The sequence below is a fragment of the Myotis daubentonii genome, chromosome 2, assembly GCF_963259705.1.
Source record: "Myotis daubentonii chromosome 2, mMyoDau2.1, whole genome shotgun sequence".
Classification (NCBI taxonomy): domain Eukaryota; kingdom Metazoa; phylum Chordata; class Mammalia; order Chiroptera; family Vespertilionidae; genus Myotis; species Myotis daubentonii.
The window spans coordinates 68,112,642-68,137,505 of NC_081841.1; the positions used below are offsets into that span (position 1 = coordinate 68,112,642).

Consider the following 24,864-nt stretch of genomic DNA (forward strand, 5'->3'; position numbering starts at 1 on the left):
GGAACAATGGCAAGATGAGACACAGCACCTAGGAAAGCAGCCCCCAAGCATCACAGACTTTCTAAAGGTGGGCTACAAATTTGACTTTCAGCTGTCAGCAGCCAAACGAAAAGGAGACCATCATCAACGATAAAACTCGTAGTCTGAACAAACAGTGGAAGGTTGCCCAGAAGAGGCAAAGGTCTCTTCTTGCCCCTGATGTCTGAGATACTTTTTCCCCGATGGAAGGTCTGCTAAGTTATAAAGTGGACAGTCCTACAGTAAATAGCATAAGGAGTCTTTATGGATCTGTTCAAACAAGGCATAAGGCAATTGTAAGGAACAATGGCAGCGTGGGGGAGGCAGCTTCCCCTTTCCCACCCTGAAGTGTTATAAAACCACTAAAAACACACCACCGCCCCTGACTTCATGAGACCAAAAAAAATCTTTTTAACTGTCAGGCAAAAACAACTAAGTAGACACTCGAACTGGAGCACTGGTAGCACCTGCAGGCTAACTAGAGGCCCCCCAATAGCCCCCTGCCCGCCAGTGGGGCTGGGTTCTCTTCTTTTACACGTTAGCTCTTCAAATACTTTGCGTTAATCAATGATGGGAGTGGAGGGGAAGGTTAAAGCATATTTAATGACCTAAAAACAAACTCACAGAAGAGCATCTATTAATTTTCAAAATTGCAAAGGTTGCCAGACATCCATGAAACTGCCACTGCAGAATGCATTAAAAATGCTGAGTAGTGCAAAGAACAGGACATTTCTATCCCAGGAGACTGAGCAACTGGCTGGGGTGGGGACGAGCTCTCTGGCCTGGAAGGAGCTCTGGACAGCAGAGTCCAGGCTCAGCAGTCTCTCTGGAGGCAGGAGCTAGTCTAGCGTAGGCATCTTTCTCTAAGGTGTTCTTGAGGAAAGGGCAAATCTCCTGGCTCCTGAAGGGTCTTATTATACATATACCACAGCGCCTGGCTTTCCGCTTCGTCATCCTTTCCTCTGGGTCTCGAAGGGCTTTCAGCCTCAGAGGCTCCTTGGGAGGAGCATACAAGTCACAGCTTATGGGGTCAGGAGACACTCGGCTAAGAGGAAAGCCTTACAGAAAGAGGACTGAAGCTAGGTATCCTGATACAGTGTTAAAAACAAGACAAAGGGGTGGTGGTGGAGGAGGTAGAAGAGAGTATGGGGGATCAATGGTGATGGCAGGAGACTTGAGTTGGGGTAGTAAACCCGCAATACAGTATACAGATGATATATTATAGACTTGTGCATCAGAAACCTATATAATTTTATCAACCAATGTCACCTCAATAAATTTAATAAAAAAGAAATAAAAGAAATAAAAACAAGACAACAAGCTTCAAGTTACTTATGCTAAGCCCCACATCACCAAATGGAGCCTTAATATAGTTCTAGCTCTCGCAGAGATGGGATCTTCAACCAGCCCATCTGGACTCACCAGGAGAGCACTCGTTAGATAATCTGCCTGCTAGGCCCCTGCTACCCCCTGAAGGAAACGTCACAATAACCAACCTGCTCAGCTGCCTAGAGCAAGGACTTCCTTGGTCCTGCTCCCTCTGTTTATAAAGTCAGCTCCTCAGGGCTCCTTTCTACCTGTTAGATTGACTGCTCAGCTGCCTAGAGCAAGGACTTCCTTGGTCCTGCTCCCTCTGTTTATAAAGTCAGCTCCTCAGGGCTCCTTTCTACCTGTTAGATTGAACGTTGCCTAATTCACGAATCACTGAGTAAAGCCAATAGGATCTTCAAAATGTGCTCAGTTGAATTTTGCTTTTTAAATGATAGGGAAAGAGGAGGGCTGAAAACTGCGGGGAGGGGAATGAAGGTCACAAGTGGCAACTACAAAATGCAAACCCAAGTCTGTTCCCTCGGGGAACAACCAGCCACTCTTTGTCCAAAAGTTACAAGAAAAATTCCACAAGTTTTTTTCCTTTTTCTGTAATGTTTGGGAAGGCTCCTTACTTTTCTAAATTTGTCCATATTCTTTTTAAGTTACTTGGAAACTGTGGCATCTGCCTTCAGCAAAAATACTTAAACTTCCCCCCTATTCACACATTTCTTAAAAATCAAATACATTATCAGATTTAATAAAATTATTCAAGAACTGTGCATGATTTACTTCAGGCCTCAGCCCATTTATTTAAAGCTTGTATATACGGACAGATTGTTATGTTAAAACCAGGGAACAGAGATTGATTTACTATATACTAAACACAGTTGGGTTGAATTATAATCTTTTTAAAAAAATCCTTACCCAAGGATATGTTTATAGATTTTAGAGAGAGGAAGAGAAAAAGAGAGAGGGAGAAACATGGATGTGAGAAAGAAACATCCATTGGTTACCTACTGCATGTGCCCCCACCAGGGATCAAACCCAAAACCTAGGTATGTGCCCTGACCGGGAATCGAACTGGAAACCTTTTGGTGTACGGGATGATGCTCCAAACAACTAAGCTAGCTGACCAGGGTAGTTGAATTATAATCTTAGGGAAAACTTCTGATAAAACTCATTTAATTCTTTAAGATTTACTTGTCTCCAAGTAGTCTAACACAGTGCCTGCACATGGTACATGCTCAATAAACATTTATTAAAAAATGCATTTAATTATGATAGAGTTAAGTAATAAAAGACTACATAATTAAACTATCTTCAAATTGCATGGGGGAAAAAAAAGGATAGTTTCACAACTATTGGAAAAGTTTGCTGTGGTACAAAAGCAATGTAAAAATGCAAATTGCCCCAAAACACACACACACACACACACACACACACACACACACACACACACACACCATATTTAAACCAGAAACTACATCTCTTTACTGTTTAACTCCCTTGGGTATATTAATTATATATAAAAATTATAAGATACTGTTAACTGAAAGTTGTAATGAAAGTAACGTCAAGAACATGGCAAAAAAATTATCACTTATTTTCTAAACAATGATGATTTTTTTAAAAATGCACTTACGCCATTTGGACTGTTGACCCCAGAAATGAGGGTATGCAGTAGTCAGCAGCTGCCAGTGTATATGGGGGGCGAGCAGCAGAGTCGTCCCAGTAGATGTCTTTCTTCATCTTGGGTAAGCTCATGTGCATTTCATCCACAGCTAAAAGAGAGACCTGAAAGCATTGTTGCAGTGTTAGAATCATCCAGATGTGAACCGTAGAAAGAAAGAGAAGACGTTTCGGAGGGTGGATGGGAGTTGGAGTGGGATGGAGAACAGCCCGAAGAGTGAAAATACAAATGTCTGTGGTTCGTATTTGCTGCAACCAGGGCCGCTGCATAGAGTGGGGCTGTGAAACTGCCCAGACGGGGCTCATCAAGACACATGCCTCCGAGTGGAGCTGCTTCTAACCTAGAGGAATGAGAGGCACCGTCTTCTTTGCTCAGAGTTACCACACTGCCCATCCTGACAGCACCCACCAATCCCAGATATCGCAGGAAGCCGAAGATCCTCAATATCCCACTCTGGGGATTTCATAAACACCTTTATACTTGACTAGAGGCCCGGTGCATGAAATTCGTGCACTTGGGGGAGGGAGGGGTTCCCCAGCCTGGCCTGTGCCCTCTCACAGTGCGGGAGCCCCACGATCCATCCCCCCAAAGAGGTAGGCCCCACCCACCCATCCGGGGCTCCTTGATGGATGGCCCCAAAGAGGTCGGCCGGAGCCGGGGGTCTTGCCTCTGCACTGCGCGAAGCTGCCGGGACCCGCACGCAGCCTCCTGGTGATGGACTGTTACGGCATGGGGGCATCACAGCGTGAGGGTGTGATGACCACATAGGCTTTTATTAGTATAGATATCATTTCTTATATGCCTTGAACTTTTGTTTGTTTGTTTGGAAAAGTGTATCAATACCTTATCCTGCTTGGGGCTATAGTGGTCTCTCCTCTTTGACAATCTGATGCATGAGTGACTTATTAACCCTCTGGGAATCCAAGTTTTACAGAGTGAGTGGCTTAGGCTTCCTTCCTAGCAGACTGACAGTGTGATATTTGAGGGAGGCGAGGGAGGCGATGTGACCGCCAGGTGACCCAGGAGCTGGACCTGGGCAGTTGGAGGCTCCTCACCCAACTGTCCTGTCCTTGGAATGAATGTCCTGGTCACAGTGGAGCTGCTCTTAGGGATGCAGGCTGGAGAGAGCAATGTGTTGTTGAGACCATCAGAACAATATACCTGACGGCACCCAGCCAGTTACGGCCTCTGGATAAACTTTGAAGCTTCTGCCAGGTGGGTGAGGACATATGCTGATCTGGTGATCACCCAAGGCAAGCCTCGTATGTATGTAAGTGTCCCATTGCTTATTAAACCTGCTGCCTGCCAATCTGGAGTGGCCTGCCTCTTCCTCCAGTCTCTCCTTGCCCTCCCTGTACGGGGGTCAGTTTGTGAGCCAACAGTGACCGATGGTGAAATGTTTGAACCTGGTTCAGAGCTGAGTAAGGGCTCAAAACAAATAGATGAGCTGAAGGCCTTCCACAGGCTGTGGTTCTCAGGGGAGAGAATGGTCTGAGGAGACCATTCTCCTTATCTTATGCTGGCTCCTCATGGAAAACCTCTGTGGGATAATGCTTCAGGGAAGGGGCCGAGGTCCCCTTGGTGCGATACAGGCGGATCTGAGATACGGGCCAGTGTGGTCCAGGCTCCCAGTGTCCAGCTGATGGACATCCAATGGCAGGGACCTACGTGATGTGAGTTTGGGAACTCACATCAGATTGCATCTGGCTGCCATTATGTCACTGTTAACTTCTCTGGGTGGCAATGGAAAACAGATTAAAGAATGCATTAATATATTGTTTTGTTCTGAGGTGGAAGAGGCTGTATAACATCTATATATATAAAAGCCTAATATGCAAAGTGTCCCCTTAGGAGTTAACTGACCGGGGAGTTCAATTGCTTGCTATGATATGTGCTGACCACCAGGGGGCAGTGCAGAATGAAGGAAGGCTCCAGCAGGCGGCCAGCAGCCGGCAGCCGCTAGGGACCCTACCCATGCACGAATTTTGTGCACTGGGCCTCTAGTTAATAATAAAACTTAAAAAAGAAAACTGGCTTGAAATTCTACTTAAAAGGGACTACATTTCTCTGGAACTGATATTCAGGAGCTGTGAGGTTTCAGAAGGTCCTCGGCAACATACCAAAGGGCCAAACCCCTTTTATTTGTGGCTAATGGTTGGGCCAAAGTTCAAGGGCCTACATTCAGGATCTGTTTGGATTTAAAATGGTACAAGTAATTTATTATTAACTAAAGGCCAGGTGCATGGATTCGTGCACTGGTGGGGGTTCCCTCAGCCTGGCCTGTGCCTTCTTGCAATCCAGGACCCCTCAGGGGATGTTGGACTGCCGGTTTCAGCCCGATCCCTGCAGGCTGGGCCGAAACTGGCAGTCTGACATCCCCCAAGGGATGTAGCAGTGCGTGAAGCAACAGGCAACCAGGGAAGAGCCCGAGCCAGGGCTGGGTGCTACTCCCGCTCATCCCGGCCCCTGCTACACCTGCCGCTGCCGCTACTCGGTAGTGTGCCACAGAGGTGGGAGAGGCTTGCGCCACTGCAGCAGCAGCGCTCTGCAGTGAGCCTGGTGTCTGGTGCCTGTAGGTCAGCTGAACATCACTCCTGCTGTGGAGCACACTGACCACCAGAGGGCAGTTCCTGCATTGAGTATCTGCCTTCTGGTGGTCAGTGCTTGTCATAGCTACTGGTCGGATGGTCACTTAGCCTTTTATATATAGAGATGATTATCCTATATAATAAAAGCCTAGGTGGCATCACATGTGAGGTCATCACAAGATGGCTGTCACAAGTTGGCCTCCACAAGATGGCTGGCAGGGGAGGGCAGTTGGGGGTGACCAGGCCGGCAGGGGAGGGCAGTTGGGGGTGAATAGGCCAGTAGGTGAGGGCAGTTGGGGGGCGATCAGGCCAGCAGGGGAGGGCAGTTGGGGGTGAACAGGCTGGCAGGGGAGGGCAGTTGGGGGCGAGATCAGGTCAGCAGGGGAGGGCAGTTAGGGGTCATCGGGCCGTCAGGGGAACATTTAGGTGTCAATCAGGTTGGCAGGGGAGTGGTTAGGGGACAATCAGGCAGGCAGGCAGGTGAGCAGTTAGGAGCTAGCAGTCCCGGATTGTGAGAGGGATGTCTGGCAGTCGAACATCTGCCGAGGGGTCCCAGATTGGAGAGGGTGCAGGCTGGGCTGAGGGACAACCCCCATGCACAAATTTTGTGCACCGGGCCTCTAATATATATATATATATATGGTAAGGAAAGGAAAGGACAGGAAAGCTCATCTCACCTGCAAATTTCTGTCAATGCACCAGTTCGTTTCAAAGTCATCATCATCTTCTCCAAAAGGGTTGATGAGCTGCTCAGCCACCTGCAGTAAGAACACAGACCAAGTCAGCCACGATGCTGTGAGGACTCAGAGTGAAGTTGAAGAGGATGCCTGTTTTACACTCTGCTTTCTGTTGTCCCTTCCATCAGATGAAGCCTAGAGGGGACTGGGTTGCTGTATAGATGCAGATATTTACCAACAAACGAGACCGACTCTCAGACCCGGAATGACGCACCTGCATGGGCAGGTCCTCAGCGGATCTATTTACCCGGTGGCACTGCAGGCCTGTGCAGAGAAGCCACGGGCTGTTAGAAGGCCGATAATCGATTTTCAGGTACAAATCAAACCACTGACTACAGAAGGAGCCCTGACAGTGTGCGAGGCACTGCACCAGGCACTTTGAGGGGTGCACAGCCTGTGCTCTTAAGGAATTTATGAAGGACCAGGTGTCGAGACAAAATGTAAACATGGGGAAGGTTCAAACAGCAGAGAAAGACAAATCACAATGAATGAAAATAGTACAAGGAGCTTTATAATTATTGGACATAACTGTTAAATGAATGAGTCCAAGAGCTAGTAAGTCATAAAGCTGGAATTTGTCTTACTTAGTTTTACCCTAAAGGATTTAGTGAGTTAGTTTTCCCACTGGGAACAGTTTAGGAGCTTCTTATATATCTTACAATAGTTGGTCAATATTATACGTTCTTACCATGCTCCTGAATTGAATAGCCTTCTTGATGAGAGATTTAGATGGCAAAAATGATTCACCTGTTAGTCTCATTTTTGAGTAATTCCCTTTGATTTTTATTATCTGGGTGTGTGAGTGATTTTTCATTGGGCCTAAATGGGAAAAATTTACAAGTGTATAAAATAAAGGCACCATTGATTAGTAGTTTCTAGATTCTGAGACTATTTGGTAGAAAATCTACCTACTTATTTTTTTAGGATTTAAGTCTAACCACTTAGAGCAGTTGTTGTCAGCCTTGGCTGAACATCAAAATCACCTGGGGAGCTTTTAAATGAGTGATGCCTGGGTCCCCTCCCCCCAAAATTCTCATTTAATGGGTGAGAGGTTGAACCCAGGCCTCAGTGTTGGGTAAAGCCCCCAAGGCTCCATTTCCAGCAAATAACTGAATAATATCTGTTCATAAGGTTAGATGAATTTTCTACACTGTGAAAACAGTGATAAGTATTAGAATGGTGTAGATAAAACAGCTGTTTAGAAATTGAGATAAAATCTGTGGTGAGAAAACTCACTTCTCTTAGGGCTGCCTCTCTCTTAATGGAGCTAAGATTGGCTTTTCATATGTATATATATTTTAAAATAAAGAATCAATCCTTTATTTAAAAATATATTTTCATTGATTTCAGAGAGGAGGGGAGAGGGAGAGAGAGATAGAAACATCAGTGATGAGAGAGAATCATTGATCGACTGCTTCATGCACACCCCACACTAGGGATCAAGCCTACAACCCAGGCATGTGCTCTGACTGGGAATTGAACTGTCACCTCCTGGTTCCTAGGTTGATGCTCAACCACTGAGCCATGCCGGCCTGGCTCATATTTTTCTTTAAAAATATTTTATAAAAGAGCCCAGCTGGTGTGGCTCAGTGGTTGAGCATTGACTTATTAACCCAGGAGGTCACAGTTTGATCCCTGGTCAGGGCACATGCCCGGGTTGCAGGGTTGATTCCCAGTAGGGGGCGTGCAGGAGGCAGTTGATCAATGATTCTCTCTCATCATTGATGTTTCTTTTTCTCTCTCCTCATTTCCTCTCTGAAATCAATAAAAATATATTGAAAAAAATTGTAAAAGAAAAAAACATTAATATTTTAGAGAGACTGTCAGAAGGCAGGAACTAACTGTTTCTTGTAGGCTGGCCAAACACCTCGCATGGACACAAAGCAAGACTACAAATCTCAGCACTACTCAGGGGAAAGAACAGAATGATTAAACATTTGGGCCAATTTTGGTGATTTTTCTGTTTATAAAAATAGAGTCTAGCCCTGGCCGGATAGCTCAGTTGGTTGGAGCATCATCTGTACACCAAAAGGTTGGGGGTTCAATTCCCAGTCAGGGCACATACCTAGATCCTGGGTTCATTCCCCAGTTGGGGCCAGTATAAGAGGCAACTGACAGATGTTTCTCTCTCACATCTCTATCTATCTATCTATCTATCTATCTATCTATCTATCTATCTATCTATCTATCATCTATCTATATTTATATATGTATGGAGACTTTTGAATATATCAAAGCTCCCAATGGGATAAAATTCATCATTTTGGCAATTTTTGTATTTTGAAGAAAATTTGAGAAATACATGTAAGTCAACTAGTACTTTCTAAGCATCTTGTCAGGAGGGTAACATGTGTTAGCCCTGCAGTGTAATAAAATGTGTACAAGTTTCAAAAGAAAGGAATCTGTCATCTGGTAAAAATGTTTTTGCCATTTGTAAAGAATATGCCTTTACTCTTCGGAGTATAATTTGAAATGCCAACATAATTGATTGTTTTTCTGGTTAAGATTTGAACCGATGAAAGTAAAGGCACCTGCGGGGAAAAGCCGCCAAGCCTGGAAGACCTCGCGACGCCCGCCGACACGCGGCCGTTTGGAAAGTCGGACGCCTGGAAAGTCTACGTTATTGACGCCATCTTCAAACTGTCGTTAGATTTCCATTAACCTAATGCAGCCAGAGACTCCAATTTCTTTTTTCATCACATACTGTACTTCTGTTTTGGACGTTCCCCAAAGAGATGGAAGGATCAGAACTCTGATATCTACACATACCTCCAGGAGGAGTGGGGGGAGGTGCTGGTGGGAACAGTGAAAACTTGACACTGATGACTGGACAAGTCGTCCTCACTGTCCTAACCTGTTTTCAATTCACTGGCAAACCAGATGTTGTCCTGAGTTCTTGTGTTTCTGGTTTTGATTTCGATGAATTCTTCTCTGAGCCTCAATTCTGGTTTTGAAAATGGGGTGCACTTAATATTGTGAGACAGCTAGTGGGATTTCAGGGAATCACAGCGAACTATTTGCAGAGTCGAGCAGAGCCAAGATAGAAAGCTTCTCATTTACTCTCTTCTACTGTGTAGTTGCTTATCACAGTACAATGAAGATACAGTGGCTGCTTTACTTACATTATTGTAATCCTAGTGGGAGCACACAAAGACTTAAAAAATCAATAGCCATAAAGAGTCCTCTTGTAGGCTCTTTGCATAAAGGAGCTGCTTCAGTTGCTGCCATAGGTACTCACCACATCCCTGACACTTTAATCCCTGGATGAAAGGGAATAACATCTCTGAGCCATTAAATGTTAAATCTATCTTGGACTCACGCAGGAATGACTGGCTAGAGACTCAGTGAAGGATCGGCATGCAGAGTCTGGCACATGAGAGAGATTACAGAGTGGGTCTCACGACTCTGAGACCGTTGACTACCTTGAGCCATCCGGCATAGAAGAAGAATTGTAGGAGAGTAAAGATTGGAATGTAGAGATCTAAGTCATGCCCAGCGTAGCCTTCGGTGGGATCCAAAAACTGGCGTCCAATCAGGCATGCAAAAAAGAAGGTGTAGACAGCCAGAGTGACAACCTGGAATAGAGAGAAACCCAAGTGAGAGCACAGCGCTGGTGGCCCACAGCCAGTGCCAGAGGGAGCAAGCAGAAATAAAAGTCACGTGCACGGCATTTGATACCTGGGTGTAAACCAGCGGGATCCCAACCCAGTCATAACCGAATAAGAGGCTGCACCACGAGCGGTATCGGTTCATTTCCTAAGTCAGAAACAGATGAAACATGATTTACTAAAATGACGGGTGTGGTAATCAATATTTAGTAGGATTAGGAATGTGGCCATGTCTTTTATGACTATATCTGTGAAACAAGGGGACTTTGCAAAGCTAATAAGCTGGTCCTGAACACCACCCCAAAAGGAAAATTCCAAAAATAACAAGCCATGAACATCATTCAACAATGTACAAAAAGAAGTACATTTGAATATATATATTAAATATTCAGATAAATTAGGACTTTATAGAAGTATCTCCTACTCTATTGAATCCATAATTTCCAAAATGATGTTGGTCCAAAGTGGTGATGGGAAGGCAGTGGTTAATATTTTAAAATAGAGGCCCAATGCATGAATTCGTGCACCAGTGGGGTCCCTCGTCCTGGCCTGTGGGATCCGGCTGAAACTGGCTCTCTGACATCCCCCATGGGGTCCCCGATTGTGAGAGGGTGAAGGCCAGGCCGAGGGACCCCACCAGTGTGCAATTGGGGCCGGGGAGGGATGCAGGAGGTTGGCCAGCTGGGGAGGGACTGCAGGAGGCCTCCAGGGCATGTTCAGTCTGTCTTGCTCAGTCTCGACTGGCGGGACCCCAGGAGCAAGCTAACGTACCGGTTGGAGCATCTGCCCCCTGGTGATCAGTTCACGTCATAGCAACTGGTTGACTGGTTGCCCCCTGGTGGTCAGTGCATGTCATAGTTAGCAGTTGAGTGGCCTTAGCATATCATTAGCATATTACGCTTTGATTGGTTGAACAGCCGACTGGTTGACTGGACACTTAGCATATTAGGCTTTTATTATATAGGATAAGTCATTTCTAGCCATTTTGGTATATTATGTGGAGACATTTTTGTTTGTTTTTCTGTTTTTAAAAGATGCTTACCATAGATCTTAGAAAAAAGAAATAAATCTATCCTAACCCTCCATCCCTGCCAAATAAGGTTGCTTATATTGACAGAAAATCTATCTTTCTTTGAAGCAGGAAGGACTGGGATCCATTGACTCCCTCCCCACCCCCCCCACCCCCAACCCCCAATTGCACATAAATTATTATCTGAGACTGGAAATAAGAGTTCACTTTCATTCAGAAGCTATTTTTAAATCATTCACTCCTCTTAGCCTAATCCAGGCAGGAGACTGTCATGGCACAAATCTATCTAGCTCTTACATTAATTTGTTCCTCAGGTGAATTCAGGGTTATTTTGTTGAATAAAAACACAATTTTGTTTCCTGGAGCATCTGAAAAGTTGGCTTAACCTTGAACTATTCCAATTTGGGGAACTGACTGGGGTGGTCCTGGAGCCAGGGATGCAAATATGCTGTGTGGGCACCAGGTCCTGCAGAACCCTTGGCAGACATTGCCAATCAATCAAGGGACACTTTCCTACAGAGCACAATGCAAGCCCAATACTGTTAGCACAGAGTTTCCAAGCAACCAAATGCCAATCAACCTGAGTTAGAGCCTGTGTGCTGTCCTGTCCTGCATGCTGAGGGTTCTGAATTAAGCAAAGCAGATTCGCCCTGGTCCAACCTGTCACATCCAGCTCCCTCCTGGTCTCTGATTAGCATCATGTGTGTGTGTGTGTGTGTGTGTGTGTGTGTGACAAGTTATGATGTACTTACAGTCATCAATGATTGCAGATCAACACTGTCTCTGATTCTACCTTCCTTCCGGGCTTTCGCTGCCAGATTTCCAAACCAGATGAATGGAACCCAATATTTCAAATGAGGAGACTTGAGGTGGTCAAATAATTTTCTTTCATCTGTTGTCATAAAACCTTTGTACAAAATAAAGATAGCTGGATTATACAGACTTAGTTTAGCACTAATACATTGCCATAAGTATTTCAGTGTCTATTATGTGAGTGTATAATGGAGGACTATTTTTTAAAAATATATATATATTTTATTGATTTCAGAGAGGAAGGGAGAGGGAGAGAGAGAGAGAAACATCAATGATGAGAGAATCATTGATCAGCTGCCTCCTGCATGCCCCCTACTGGGGATCAAGCCTGCAACCCAGGCATGTGCCCTTGACAGGAATTGAACCCGGGACTCCTCAGTCCACAGGCTGATGCTCTATCCACTGAGCCAAAGCAGCCCGGGCTAATGGAGGAATATTAAAGAAATATTGAGGTTCCTGTCACAAGTACTTTATACTTGTGTTAGAGATAAGGAATGTGTATGCATAAGCACACACACACACACACACACACACACACACACACACACACACGGTGCATGAACACACAACTTATGCTTCACTACATGAGGCAATGCATGTTGGCAATCCTTGACAGAGATGGCCAGTAGGGAGTGAGGCCATATTGAGTGTGGCCCGAGCATCTGGGGAAGGTTTCTTCTTTAGGTTTTGATTTACTCATCCAAAATTGGGAACGAGAATACTTAGAATTGCTAGGATTAAAAGAATAAAAGGTGATGATGTATACAAAGCATTTAGTGTAGTGCGGAAACATGGCCACATGACTCTTCTCCTGGCCACTCCCTTCCCAGTCTTAATTAATCAGGTCCTCATCTGTGAAGCCTCCCCCCCTGACTTTCTCCGCTTCAACGCTCCCACCACCGGCTCTCTCTTGCTGTGCATTATGGCATGTTACACAGAAATGTTTCCCCTGCAGAGTTCCTTGGGAAGGACAAGAGCATATTATTTTCATCATTCTCACAACATTTTGCATCTACTTGAAAGATGCTTCTTTAAGTGTGTGTGTGTAACACAATTTGCTTGAGTTTGCAGAGAGCTCTCTAAGCCTCGGTTTTCTTATGTGTAAAAGAGCGATGATAATATGTACTTCACTGAGATGTAGAATTACCTGAGATGATGAACACATGTCAAGAGGCTGACAATGCTTAGCACACACTTAGCACTCAGTAAGGGCTGAAGCATAATGTACTATGTGAAACTTTAGCTACTCACCCCCTCCCATCTACACACCAAGGAAAGGAGAGATTTGAATAGTAGGAGGAATAACGTAGCAGGTTTATTTGATAAACAAACATTTATTGAATGTCTACTATGGACCAGGGTTTGTTCATACAAAGATTCACACTAAAAGCTTACAGTTTACACTTAACCTTTTATTTTTTAAAAAAGGAATAATTCAAATGGTGCAAAAACCCCAAAGGGCCAAAGGAATATTAATGGGGAAAGTGAGTCTCATTTTCCCAGCCACATAGTTTCCAGAAAAATATCATGAATTTCACATCGCCCTAATTTTTAAAAACACAAATGGATTTATATGACACACATATCTATTGTTTGCTTCTATTTTCAGCTATATCTTGAAGATGTTATTTATTAATATATAGAGAGCACTGTCCTTATTTTTAATGGCTGCATCCTAGTTAATTGTATACAATACTTATTTAATGAGTCCTCTTTTGAATAGACTTGAAGTAGTTTTAAAATTGTTGTTATTAAAGTTAATGCTGCCATGACTATCCTTGTACTTAACCCTTTGACTTTTAAAAATATATATTTGTATTGATATCAGAAAAGAAAGGGGAGGGAGAAAGAGATAGAAACGTTAATGATGAGAGAGAATCATCCATCAGCTGCTTCCTGCACACCCCCAACTGGGGATGGAATCCACAACCCAGGCATGTGCCCTGACGGGGAATCAAACCTTGACCTCCTGGTTCATAGGTCAAGGCTCAACCACTGAGTCACGCTGGCCAGGCACCCATTTGGTTTTTTAAGTGGACTTTTAAATGTTCATTATGATTTAGTATAAATAATATTTTCTGAATTAAAGTTTATTTCAAAAACTGATTATTTGTGAAATAATAATTTTCCAGTTACTTTTGTCTCAGTGATGCAACCATTTACTTATGAAATTCTGATAACACATTTAGATAAAAATTTACTTTTGCCCCAATGTAACACAGTTTTAATCTTGAGCATCTCAATCAGTGTATGAATCTGGCCATCCTGTTTAAAGTAATCCTCCCTCCCAAACACGAAGGCTGAATTTTACTTGAGGTGTTGCTGTAGCACATAGAAGTCAAGGGTGCCGGAAGCCAGTCCATCCTTGCTGCTTGACACAGTCGCTGCAGGAAAGAAACATCTGCACAGCATATGTTTCAAGGGACCTGGCGTATATAGCATACTGTTCTTAATATGTTTGCTCCCCTTAGCACTATGTGTTTTAACCAAGGTCACCTCTCTGAGAAAGGTTGTTTCCCCAGGTAGGGATTTTTCCCTGAAGTTAGGGAGGGGATAAAACCCCTTAACTAAGTGCCAGGCGGGTAGTTAATCACTTTAACTACAAACAATCATGCTTAAGCTACATAATCTTTACTCCCTGGAATGGAGATAAGAAATGCCCTAACCTTTGGAATAGAGATTGATAGGATTGGAATCAACTGGTATAAATACAGATGTAACAAGACAACAGGACACATAACCTAGACACAGAACCTACACAGAACCTAGAGACAGAAGAACTTCGCTGGAGAGAACATGGCAAAAGATCCTGGACAGAAACTGGCCACAGAACCTAGAGACAGAACCTAGCGAGAGAACCTGGCTGAAGATCCTAGAGACAGAACCTGGCTACAGAACCTGGATAGAACATGGCAAGAGAACCTGACTAGAACCTGTTGACTGAACCTGGCTGGAGAACCTAGTGAGGGAACATGTCTACAGAACCTGGCTGGAGAACCTGGAGAACCTGGCTGGAGAACCTAGCAAGAGAACATGGACACAGAACCTGGCTGGAGATCCTAACCAGAACTTCGCTGGAGATCCTGACCAGAACTTGGCTAGAGATCCTGGCTAGGCTGCTGATCAACTGAACGCTGTCTCTGTGTCATTCCTTCTTCGCCGACTCCGTCCACACCTTCGGGGACCCCTGGACCTGCTGGGGTTGGACCCCAGCACAAGGGAAAAGTGAGACTTGGTCATTTTGAGAGTCACTAATTCATTGAGCTTTGGAGTTACCTAGATTTTTGATATGATCTAGGCCAGTGTGTTTGAGAATAAGATCCAGGGATTAAGGGTATCGAAATCACCTGTGATACCTGTACTTGGAGGGAGCTGGGCCCCAGCCTCGCCCACCAAAGCACTCCATAGCGCAGAGTCTCACATGGATACTTTTAGAAAATACCAATGCATTGGCCTTACCCCCAGAGCCTGATTCTAGAGCCTGATTCTCGAGTGAGGTCCAGGCATCGGCATGCTTTTCAGTCTTCCTGGGTGATTTCATGGAACTGGGCTCAGGAAGTTGCATGTTTGCCAAGCTCTACAGGAAAATCTGACACTGACCTATAGCAGTGTTTGAAAAATCACTGCCCCACTGACAGAAGATTCTGTTTATTCATATTTGAAACAAACAGAGTAACAACTACAAAGCCAATATTTACTAACAGGAGACTAGTTTTAGATAATAGATTATTTATATTAGCTTAGAAGGGTTCTGCTCATGCCTGGGAAATTGGACTCTCTTCGGAGTTCAGAAATCAAAATGAGCCTGATAGTTCTGTTCTCATTTCTCAGTGCATCTCAAAGCCGTTGCACGAGCCAGATAACTATGCTTTCCTCCCCACCCCGCCCAGAACTTGCATTGAGCATTGTCCCGTGCAATAGGAGGTCAAGGTTCAATTCCTGGTCAGGGCACATGCCTGGATTTCAGGCTCAAATCCCAGTACGGGGCATGCAGGAGGCACTCAATCAATGTTTCTATCTCTCCCTTCTTCTCTCCCTAAAAAAACCCCCCCAAAACCATTTTTTTAAAAGAAAGAATTTAATAGATGAACTTGACCTGTCTTGGTTCTATGCATCATCCTTTACCTGGAAACCTATTCTCAGACATTTCATATCAATTAATTCTCAGTTATATTCTTGGGATTACAGTGCAATTTTCAAAAATATCCCCATTTGTATACTGGCTGCAATCTTTGTCATTTGACCAAGAAATAACTTTACTTTTAGTTATTTTTTATTCAGGAATATGGACCAAATTCTGCTGGCAAGTCCTTTCTTGGCTTCTTAGCCGAAAGCAAATATGAAGAGTGAGGGTTTAGCACTGACCAGTGTCTCAGTGGTTAGAGCACCAGCCCTCTCACTGAAGGGTTGAGGGTTCGATTCCTGGTCAAGGGTACAGACATGGTTTGCAGGTTCAGTCCTGAGCCTCAGTCAGGGCTCGTGTGGAAGGCAACCAATTGATGTGTTCTCTCACATCTATGCTTCTCTATCTCCCTCCCTCCACTTTCTCTAAAAATAAATGAAAAAAATATCCTCAGATGAGGATTCACAACAGCATTAAAAAAAGAGTGAGGGTTTATTTAGTGCAAACGCCAAAGCTGAAGTCAGGCCTCCCCCACCTCCCCACCATGTAGCACACTTACCACTGACAGGAAGCGGTCATGCAAAGCAAGGAAAGCTGGTGGTTTTTAATTTTAGCCCAAATATATTGAAAGATGATTAACCAGACATTAATATGTCCGCCAAGAGTGTAGAGGCAGAATAATTTTTGTTATTCCCTGCGGAGTCACACATCTTAGCCAAAGTAACCCTGTCTTTGGAAATCAAGTTTTCGATCAATTGAAAGAAAATCTCTAGATTGCTGATCAAATCAATTCAAAGAGCATTTGCTATCAAAGGACGTGTTATCCTCGTCAGTACTTCAGGCCATTTTAACCAGAAACCGGTGATCTTGTTCAGAATGTGGTCTTTATCCGCATCTCTAAGGCTAAGTTAACCACAGGTATTGATTTCCTACCGTTTGGCAGCAGTATCAGTTGGCTGGTCCTTACAATCTTTGTCTCCTTCACACGTCAGTCTTCACGCCATGCTCCCGGGGCCCTATCCATACTCCTGACATTGCTATTTTATCTCGCCATTGCACCTGCCTGGAGTTTCTCTTGTTATATCTTTCCTTATGGCTTTCTGGCTGGTATAGCTCTGCTCAGCAATTTTCCTACTGCTTATCCCAAAGAACCCTCCTTAGTATTTCATGTCAATGTAAATAAAAATCTACACACACACACACACACACACGCACGCACGCACACACATACACACACGCACGCGCACGCACACACGCACATATGTTTGTATTTGCTTGCAACTTGAATTGTGGTTTGATGGAGTAAGTTCTGCTACTTCAAGGCACATTTTATTGCCCTCAAGTCAAAGGACTAATTAAGTCCATTGACAAACAGTATTCCAGTTGTCATAGACTTTGTCTGTACAATTGATCTATTTTTCCTCGGTAGCAGCTGAGGCAGATGTCTTGCCTTTAAAGCAGAGTGTGCAAATGAGGCTCTATTACCAGAAGAGCTACAAGCTCTGCATCTGAGAACCTGAAGGCAGGATGGGTTTGTTGCCAGTTCTTTCTAAAAGAGAAAGTTGTGATTCAGCAACTGAGCCCTTCTCAGAGAGATGACTTTTTCAGGAACATTGCAAAGTGCCTGGCTCATTTTCATCTTTGTATTTCCCATATGAATGGCAGGAAGCCACCAGATTCAACTACAGCTGTCCTCTAAATTCAGTGGTGGAGGTTCAGAAATCCCTGCCAAGTGGGAAAATCAAGGGGCGGCGAAATGAGATTGAGATGGAGTCACATTGTGAAGGCATTGTGTGGGGCTGTCTGTCAGACATTTTATACAACGAACCACAGTAACGTATGTGTGGCTCACAAAACAATGACTGGCTCTTCTACCCGATGTTTTCCATCCCATTCCATTCCATTTAAAATGCTGGTTGTAAGCCATGCCATTAAAATGACTTAAGCCCTAGCCGGTTTGGCTCGGTGGATAGAGTGTCGGCCTGCGGACTGAAGGGTCCCAGGTTTGATTGCGGTCAAGGGCACATCCCCAGTGGGGGGTGTGCAGGAGGCAGCTGATCGATGTTTCTCTCTCATCGATGTTTCTGACTCTCTATCCCTCTCCCTTTCTCTCTGTAAAAAATCAATAAAATATATTTTTTTAAAAATGACTTAAGAACCCAATACTAAGTTACAACTCACAGCTTAAGCAGCTCAAAATAGGAAATGGTTGAGTAAAATCAGTTTCTGGAACAGCTATGCTGAATAAAGACAGAGAAACTCCTCTGTGTTCCCGATATGAGTCAGCCATCTCCCCACCCCTCAATCAGTACCCTATGTGAATCAGTAATTCACTGCCTTGCACACATGACACACAGGAACTATCACACACAAGTCAGTGCTCTTACCTCCTCACCTGCCCAGGTAGCCAAGAATTTCATTAGCCCTCTGTGAATAGATTTGAGACGATTTGCAGATAAAGTTGAGGAGTTAATAGATGTGCCTAGTCTAGTGCAATGGTTCCTAAAGTTTGCTACACATTAGAATGGTTTGGGAGCTTTAAAAACCACTGATGCACCCTATTCCTATTGAACCTAATTCCTGGGAGGGAGAGTCAGACACCAGTATTTTTAGAAGATCTCTAGTGATTCCAACTAGCACAAGGACCCTGAGCATGGCAAGCTGGCCATGTCAGCATTTTTGTCCGGGTCAGATCCTGCAGTGCTGCTGGGGAGCTTGTTAAAAATGCGGATTCCTAGCTCATAAACCCCAGAGATTCTGATTCCGTCCATTGCCTGGGAACCTGCCATTGAAATAAGTACCCCTGATAATTCAATGAGCATGGTCACACTGACAGTTTGAGAAACACTGAATGGGTAGCCTTGCTTTAACTCCTGAAAGAGAGCTGTGGGGAGCCTTCAGACAGTGACCAGCCGAGACTGCCCGTGCGTGGCACTGACTCAAGGAGGGCTAGCTCTCCTGTGCACTCTCTCCCCTGGGTAATGCCAGTGCACACGGGTGCGTCAGGTTTCACTCGCAGGATGACATTCTGTCTGTCTGGGCTCATCATGTGAGGCTGTAGGGAAACTGACTCAGCCTGTAAAAGTTCAGCCAATAGAGGGAAAACTGGCACAGCTGTGAATACCACTGTCCCTTGATCATCTCTCCTGTAACGCAGAGCAGTTGGAGATTTCAGAGACCAAGGAGCCCCAGAGCCATGCAATGCGCCAGGGAAAACGTGAACAGCAGACCACAGGGCAGAAAGTCAATATAACACAAAGTCCATTTGGTTTTACTTAGTGAGAGAAGATCACAGATTAAATTATCTAAATAACGCCAGCAACTCCAATGGGGCTCGCCTTCCAGCCAGTGCATCTAAAGTTAGAATCTTTATCTCACTGGCCACTTGACAATTGGGAGCTTGCTTAGTTGTATTAATGTCTTTTAACGATCAGCATTGAACGAAATTCCCTAGGGCTCTCATTAAGCTCTTTCTAGTCGTAGAAGAAGCTCAAGAAACTTCATATAAAGATTCCAGGGCTTTAAGAAAAGTAGAGTGCCCTTTCCTCAAATTTTACTCTCTTCTCACCATTCTTATGGGCACAGAAGGAAATTACTTTAGAGAAATACATCATAGAGATATGAAATTTAGCTGTACTTGTGATTGTCTCTGAAAAAGATTCATGTAAGAAAAGATTTGTAATAATTTTTACTGATCTTTGAGGACATGGGCCATATCTGATCTTGCTTACAGCTGCACTCCAACCAACTGAGCAACCCGGCAGAGGTACAACTCAGCCTTCTTGAGCTCAGGTCTGCCCAGAGGCCCCCAAACCTCTCCATCCCCAGTCATCCTGGCTTCCTCCTGATTTGCTTTTAATATGGAGATGACGCTGAGAGGAGGAGATTTGCTTTGAGAATTGCGCCTGGTGTCTGGTTCCTGTCAGAGTGCATTCTCTTCATTTCAGGGATGCATCAGGAGTAGAGAAAGATCACCTTTATCCATCTGAGTCAACTTTAGCTCTCACTCATCAGTGTGGAATGGGTCAAACCTTTCTCATTTATTTTTAGGTCTTTCTTCAGATGTGGTAATTCTTACTGCACTTGATCCTATAGATCAGTGGTTCTCAACCTTGGCTGCACATTAGAATCACCTGGGAATCTTTTTAAAATCCTGATTTCTGGGCCTCATCATCCGGAAATTCTGTTTCTTTGTTATGGGATGGGGCCACAACATTAGCAACAAAGAAACAGGATTTCTGGACAATGAGGCCCAGAAATCAGGATTTTAAAAAGATTCCCAAGTGATTCTAATGTGCAGCCAAGGTTGAGAACCACTGCTATAGATGTTGGGGTAAGAAAATTAAGTTATCAAGTAGCGTTTGCAACTTGATCATTCTGAAGCACTATTCGCCTTTTGCATTTGGAGCCGGTGTGGCAGTTAATTTTTAAAAGTTTCTACTGGTTTTACATCTTAATATATCTGTCCATTTGCTAGGCCATTGTAACTTTCTCACATCTGTAACCCCAACAACATCCTCTGCACCCCTCCTTATTGATTTCTGCCTTGACTTTCTCAACCACCTGGTCAAGAAGACTGAGGATTTCACATCAAACAAGTTTTCTAAAGTGGCCAAAGAGCCATGTTATGCTGTTGTACGAGGTGATTTCATTATTACTAGCAAGAACATCTACCATGTGCCAGATAGTGCTGTAGACACTTTGCAAATGTTAACTTGATTAATCCTCACAAGAAGCCAATGAGGTATATGAGATAGGTGGTATTATAAATTACCATAAACTCATTTTATGGGTGAGGAAACTGAAGCATAGAAAGGTTAAGAAATGCACACAAAGTCATGTAGCTAGTAAGGGGTGGAGGAAGAATTTGAACTCTTAGTCTGTGTTTTTAGTCACTATCTATATTGCCCATCTAACAAGGCAAAGCCAAACCAAACCAAAGCCCCCCCCCCCCAAAAAAAAACCCTCCAAAAACAAACCAAAAATAGTATCCTTTAAAAAAATGTATTTTCAAGGACATTTTCGAGAAGGAGAATAGACACAGCAACCTAATTTGAGCGCATACTCAATATAAAAATGGAATCATCTCATGATTCTTTTGTCTGGTACACATTCGTTAATCCATTCCAACAAACACTTCCATCTATTAACAAGAATCCAGCACAACAACCAATATGTATTCAGCATATGCCAACCATCATCTCATTTAATCCTCACCCCACTGAAGGCTGGTTTAACTCACAGCTTCTTCTCTAAATATTAACACACCAAAGAGAACCATCTTCCAACATAAGTTTTACTCAGCGTAGTGTACCTAGGAGCCCAGGTAGGATAATTGCATCTGCTTTGAGAAATAGCGAGACAATAGACCCACACTGAAGTGGTCTTTTACTGCAGCTCTCTGGGTCAGCCTAGATAAAACCCACACTGCTGGTTCCTACCAGAATCTCCTAATGTTTTGGGAAAAAGTATTAATTTAGGAGTTCTGAGCCTGGATTACAACTGTGCGCTGTGTGATCCAGGGCAGGTCATAACCTCTCTGAGACTGTTTCCTACTTTCTCGTTTTTTTTAAAAGTCCAAGGGAAATAATATTTATGAAAATGGATTAATTGTCAAGTGGTAGAAAATGTAAGGTAATATTATAGATGGTTTATATATTTTTATTGATTTCAGAGAGAAAGGAAGAGGGAAAGAGAGACAGAAACATCAATGATGAGAAGGATGATGATCATCCAATGATCATCCATCAACTGCCTCCTGCACACCCACTACTGGGGATTGAGCCTGCAACCTGGGCCTGTGCCCTTGACCAGAATCGAACCTGGGACTCTTCATTCCCCAGGCAAACGCTCTATCCACTGAGCCAAACCAACTGGGGCTGCATGGTTTAATCAGTGGTTCTCAACCTTCCTAATGCCGCGACCCTTTAATACAGTTCCTCATGTTGTTGTGACCTCCAATTTCATTGTTACAAATTGAACATAATTAAAGCATAGTGATTAATCACAAGAACAATATGTAATTATATATGTGTTTTCCGATGGTCTTAGGCGACCCCTGTGAAAGGGTCGTTCGACCCCCAAAGGGGTCGCGATCCACAGGTTGAGAACCGCTGGTTTAAATAAAGATGATAATAATGATCATATTTACCTAAAGGCCATGTGACTGCTGCTTCTTCTCCTCCAAACCCTCGAGTAAACTTTTTGAGGGCAGGAGCCATGTCTTATCATTTTCCCCTCTGAAGACTGTTTCTAGCACATAGTAGTTAATCAATAAATATTTCGTGAATGAATGAATGAATAAAACGGATTTTCAAAGGAATTTTGAAGGTTCCCATCTAGATTGAGAGGAGCCCATGGGAGGAAAAGCCATTCACAATACCTGCTTCCACCACGTGGTCCATCGTTGGAAACCTTTTGTACACAGCGGTGCTCACCGAGCGGAAGATGAGCAGGGACGTGAGGTTGACGTAGCGCATCAGTGTCCTCCGGAGCAGGCGCCCGCGCTCGTCCCTGCCGTGCACGCTGCTGGAGATGAGGAACATCAGCCTGTCTGGCCAGGGCAGGTTCACGAACTGGTTCCACCATCGGTTCACAACCAGAGTAACATAAAACCCTGTGGAATAGCAGGAAAACGATAAAGCACTTTCTTGGAGCAGACACGTCAACACTGATGCGTTTAGCAGAATTTTAGCCTTTTTACGGATTGGGGTATAAAAATACGTTGTTATCCAGACCTTATGATGTTGCCCTCCAGAAAAAAAAAACATCATTTGTGCCTGGCAATGCCATAGCACCCAGTAAGTGGGTATTAGAACTCAAAAATTGACAGCAAAAATGGAGGGTTAGTGAAGAGAAAGCTTCATTGTCCAATAGCAGATCATTACCTCACACTTGTTTGGGATTAATGTAGCGGAAGCGGCCCTGAGGGTGAACCTTACGGATGATTCTGGTTCTATTGCAAGCGGTGGCTTTTCAGGCATGCCTTGCAGCTCAGAAACACTCCCATGCAGTCATCGGTGTCATCCTAACGGAGACAGTTGTGTGGCTGCATTCTGCGTGTGACCTATACTTACCAAGCACAAAGGTTACTGGAATTTGTTCAGCATATCTGTCACAGTAAATTGATAATTTTTCAAAGTAACGTTTTTGGGCTCCTGTAAGTAACAATCTGGAGCAAAAATAAAATGCACAGCCCTTTATATTATACTTCCGCACCTGCTTTGCAAGTGATATTCAGTGCAAACAATTAAGCACAAATAATCTTAAAATTTTTTTTTCAAGGAGCAATAACTTTTTCTTTTCCACCTAAGCTGATGTATCTCAAAAGCTGAATCTTTCAAGTACTAATGTTTTTAGTACATAAATGTTATTGGCCATTAGATTTATTGAACATTTTATTTTTAAAGACTTTATATTTTAAACTTTTATATGATTAATGCATTGGATTTGGAGCACAATACCTCATAAAATAGTTTCTATTTTCAATCATTCATCAGGTGTACTCAAAGAGAAAAAAATCTTGATTAAGAGGATTACAGTTATTAAGTTATTATTGAATAATCACCCTCATTTTAACATCTTGATCTTGCTTTCTCCTGAATATGCTACTCAGCACATTCTTGATTTTCTGTGTTGTATTTCAAGGGATATTATAACTTTATTTTAAAGCCTGCAATTATTTAAAATATAAAATAACAGATTTAACAATTAGAAGTGGAAATTTTTATTATTACATTTGGTGGGTTTATATTAACATAATATAAATATGTTATATTTATATTATAGATCCGACCCAAATTCACTTCATGATACTATTAGACATAAATTCATTTAATGGAATTATTATTAATATTTGTGCTGCAGGGAGGAGATGCAGAGTCAGAAGGAATGTCTCCAGGTTAATAATGATCAAAATCTGGAAAGAGAAGCAACAGAGATGGTTTGCCTCAGGGAATGAGTGTAGCTGTTCCAAAGGAGAAGGGAAGCCCTTGGAGAGGCCCATGTTAACATGCTTCAGAGGCCTGTTTGGGTCAGTAGAACTTTGATAAAGGAAGTAGAGGGATAATGAGGGAACAGTGAGCCAGCAATCAGATCACAGATGAAGAAATGGGAGCGGCACTGACAAAGCAGGGGTGCGGGGTATGGGGCATGGGGTGGGCTTGGAGTTCTGGCCTCAGCTTTGGAAGAGGTGTCAGAAATTCTGGAGTCAGGAGAAGCTGACAAGAGAGGCATCACCTCTCTGCAGAGCCCATCAGGTCATGCTGATGGAAATTTACAGCCAGAATGGTTTCGGATACTCCAATAGAAATGGTCAAAGAGGATTTAATTGTGGAAAGCACAGGCCATAGGGTCAGGGGAAGCTGGGTTTGAATTCCAGATCTGCCACTTACAGATTTGAACTTTGAGCATATTTTAAAATCTCTCTGAGCCTCTATTTTCTCATGTTTACTAGTAAATGGGGATAATAATAACTATGCATCAGGGATGTTATGAGGATTAAATAATATATTAAACAATGTAACACATGGTGTTGTACTTAATAACAAAATGATTGTTATCCTATATAATAAAAGGCTAATATGCAAATCAACCTAACAGAGGAACGACAGGTCGCTATGATGCACACTGACCACCAGGGGGCAGACGATCAATGCAGGAGCTGCCCCTTGGTGGTCAGTGCACTCCCACAGGAGGAGCACCGCTCAGCCAGAAGCCCTGAGCTGGGCTCACCCTCAAGGGCTCCCAGACTGCGAGAGGCACAGGCTGGACTGAGGGACCACCTTCCCCCAAGTGCACGAATGTCATGCACCGGGCCTCTAGTTATTAATAATTGGCCAAAGGAAAAAATATTTAACTAATAGACACATATAGAAATTTTACTAGTTAGAAAGCACTACAGTGATGATTTTGTCAAGTCCGTACAAAATTAGGAAGAGATGTAAT

General features: G+C 43.6%; 1 protein-coding gene across 3 annotated transcripts in view; it reads right to left on the reverse strand.

Annotated features, from left to right (window-relative positions):
* BEST3 (bestrophin 3) overlaps nucleotides 1–24,864 on the reverse strand; it is a 43,429-nt gene that overhangs the window by 14,579 nt on the left and 3,986 nt on the right. For 2 of the 3 annotated variants that reach the window (XM_059683594.1, XM_059683595.1), the window contains exons 2-7: nucleotides 22,301–22,534; nucleotides 11,735–11,889; nucleotides 10,023–10,100; nucleotides 9,767–9,919; nucleotides 6,285–6,365; nucleotides 2,972–3,123 (exon numbers count right to left, since the gene is read on the reverse strand). In XM_059683594.1, coding sequence (XP_059539577.1) covers nucleotides 2,972–3,123; nucleotides 6,285–6,365; nucleotides 9,767–9,919; nucleotides 10,023–10,100; nucleotides 11,735–11,889; nucleotides 22,301–22,463 — 782 coding nt within the window. In that variant the 5' untranslated portion in view covers nucleotides 22,464–22,534. Of the gene's footprint in view, nucleotides 1–2,971; nucleotides 3,124–6,284; nucleotides 6,366–9,766; nucleotides 9,920–10,022; nucleotides 10,101–11,734; nucleotides 11,890–22,300; nucleotides 22,535–22,994; nucleotides 23,090–24,864 lie in introns of all 3 variants that reach the window. The other variant, XM_059683593.1, reaches the window with a different exon arrangement.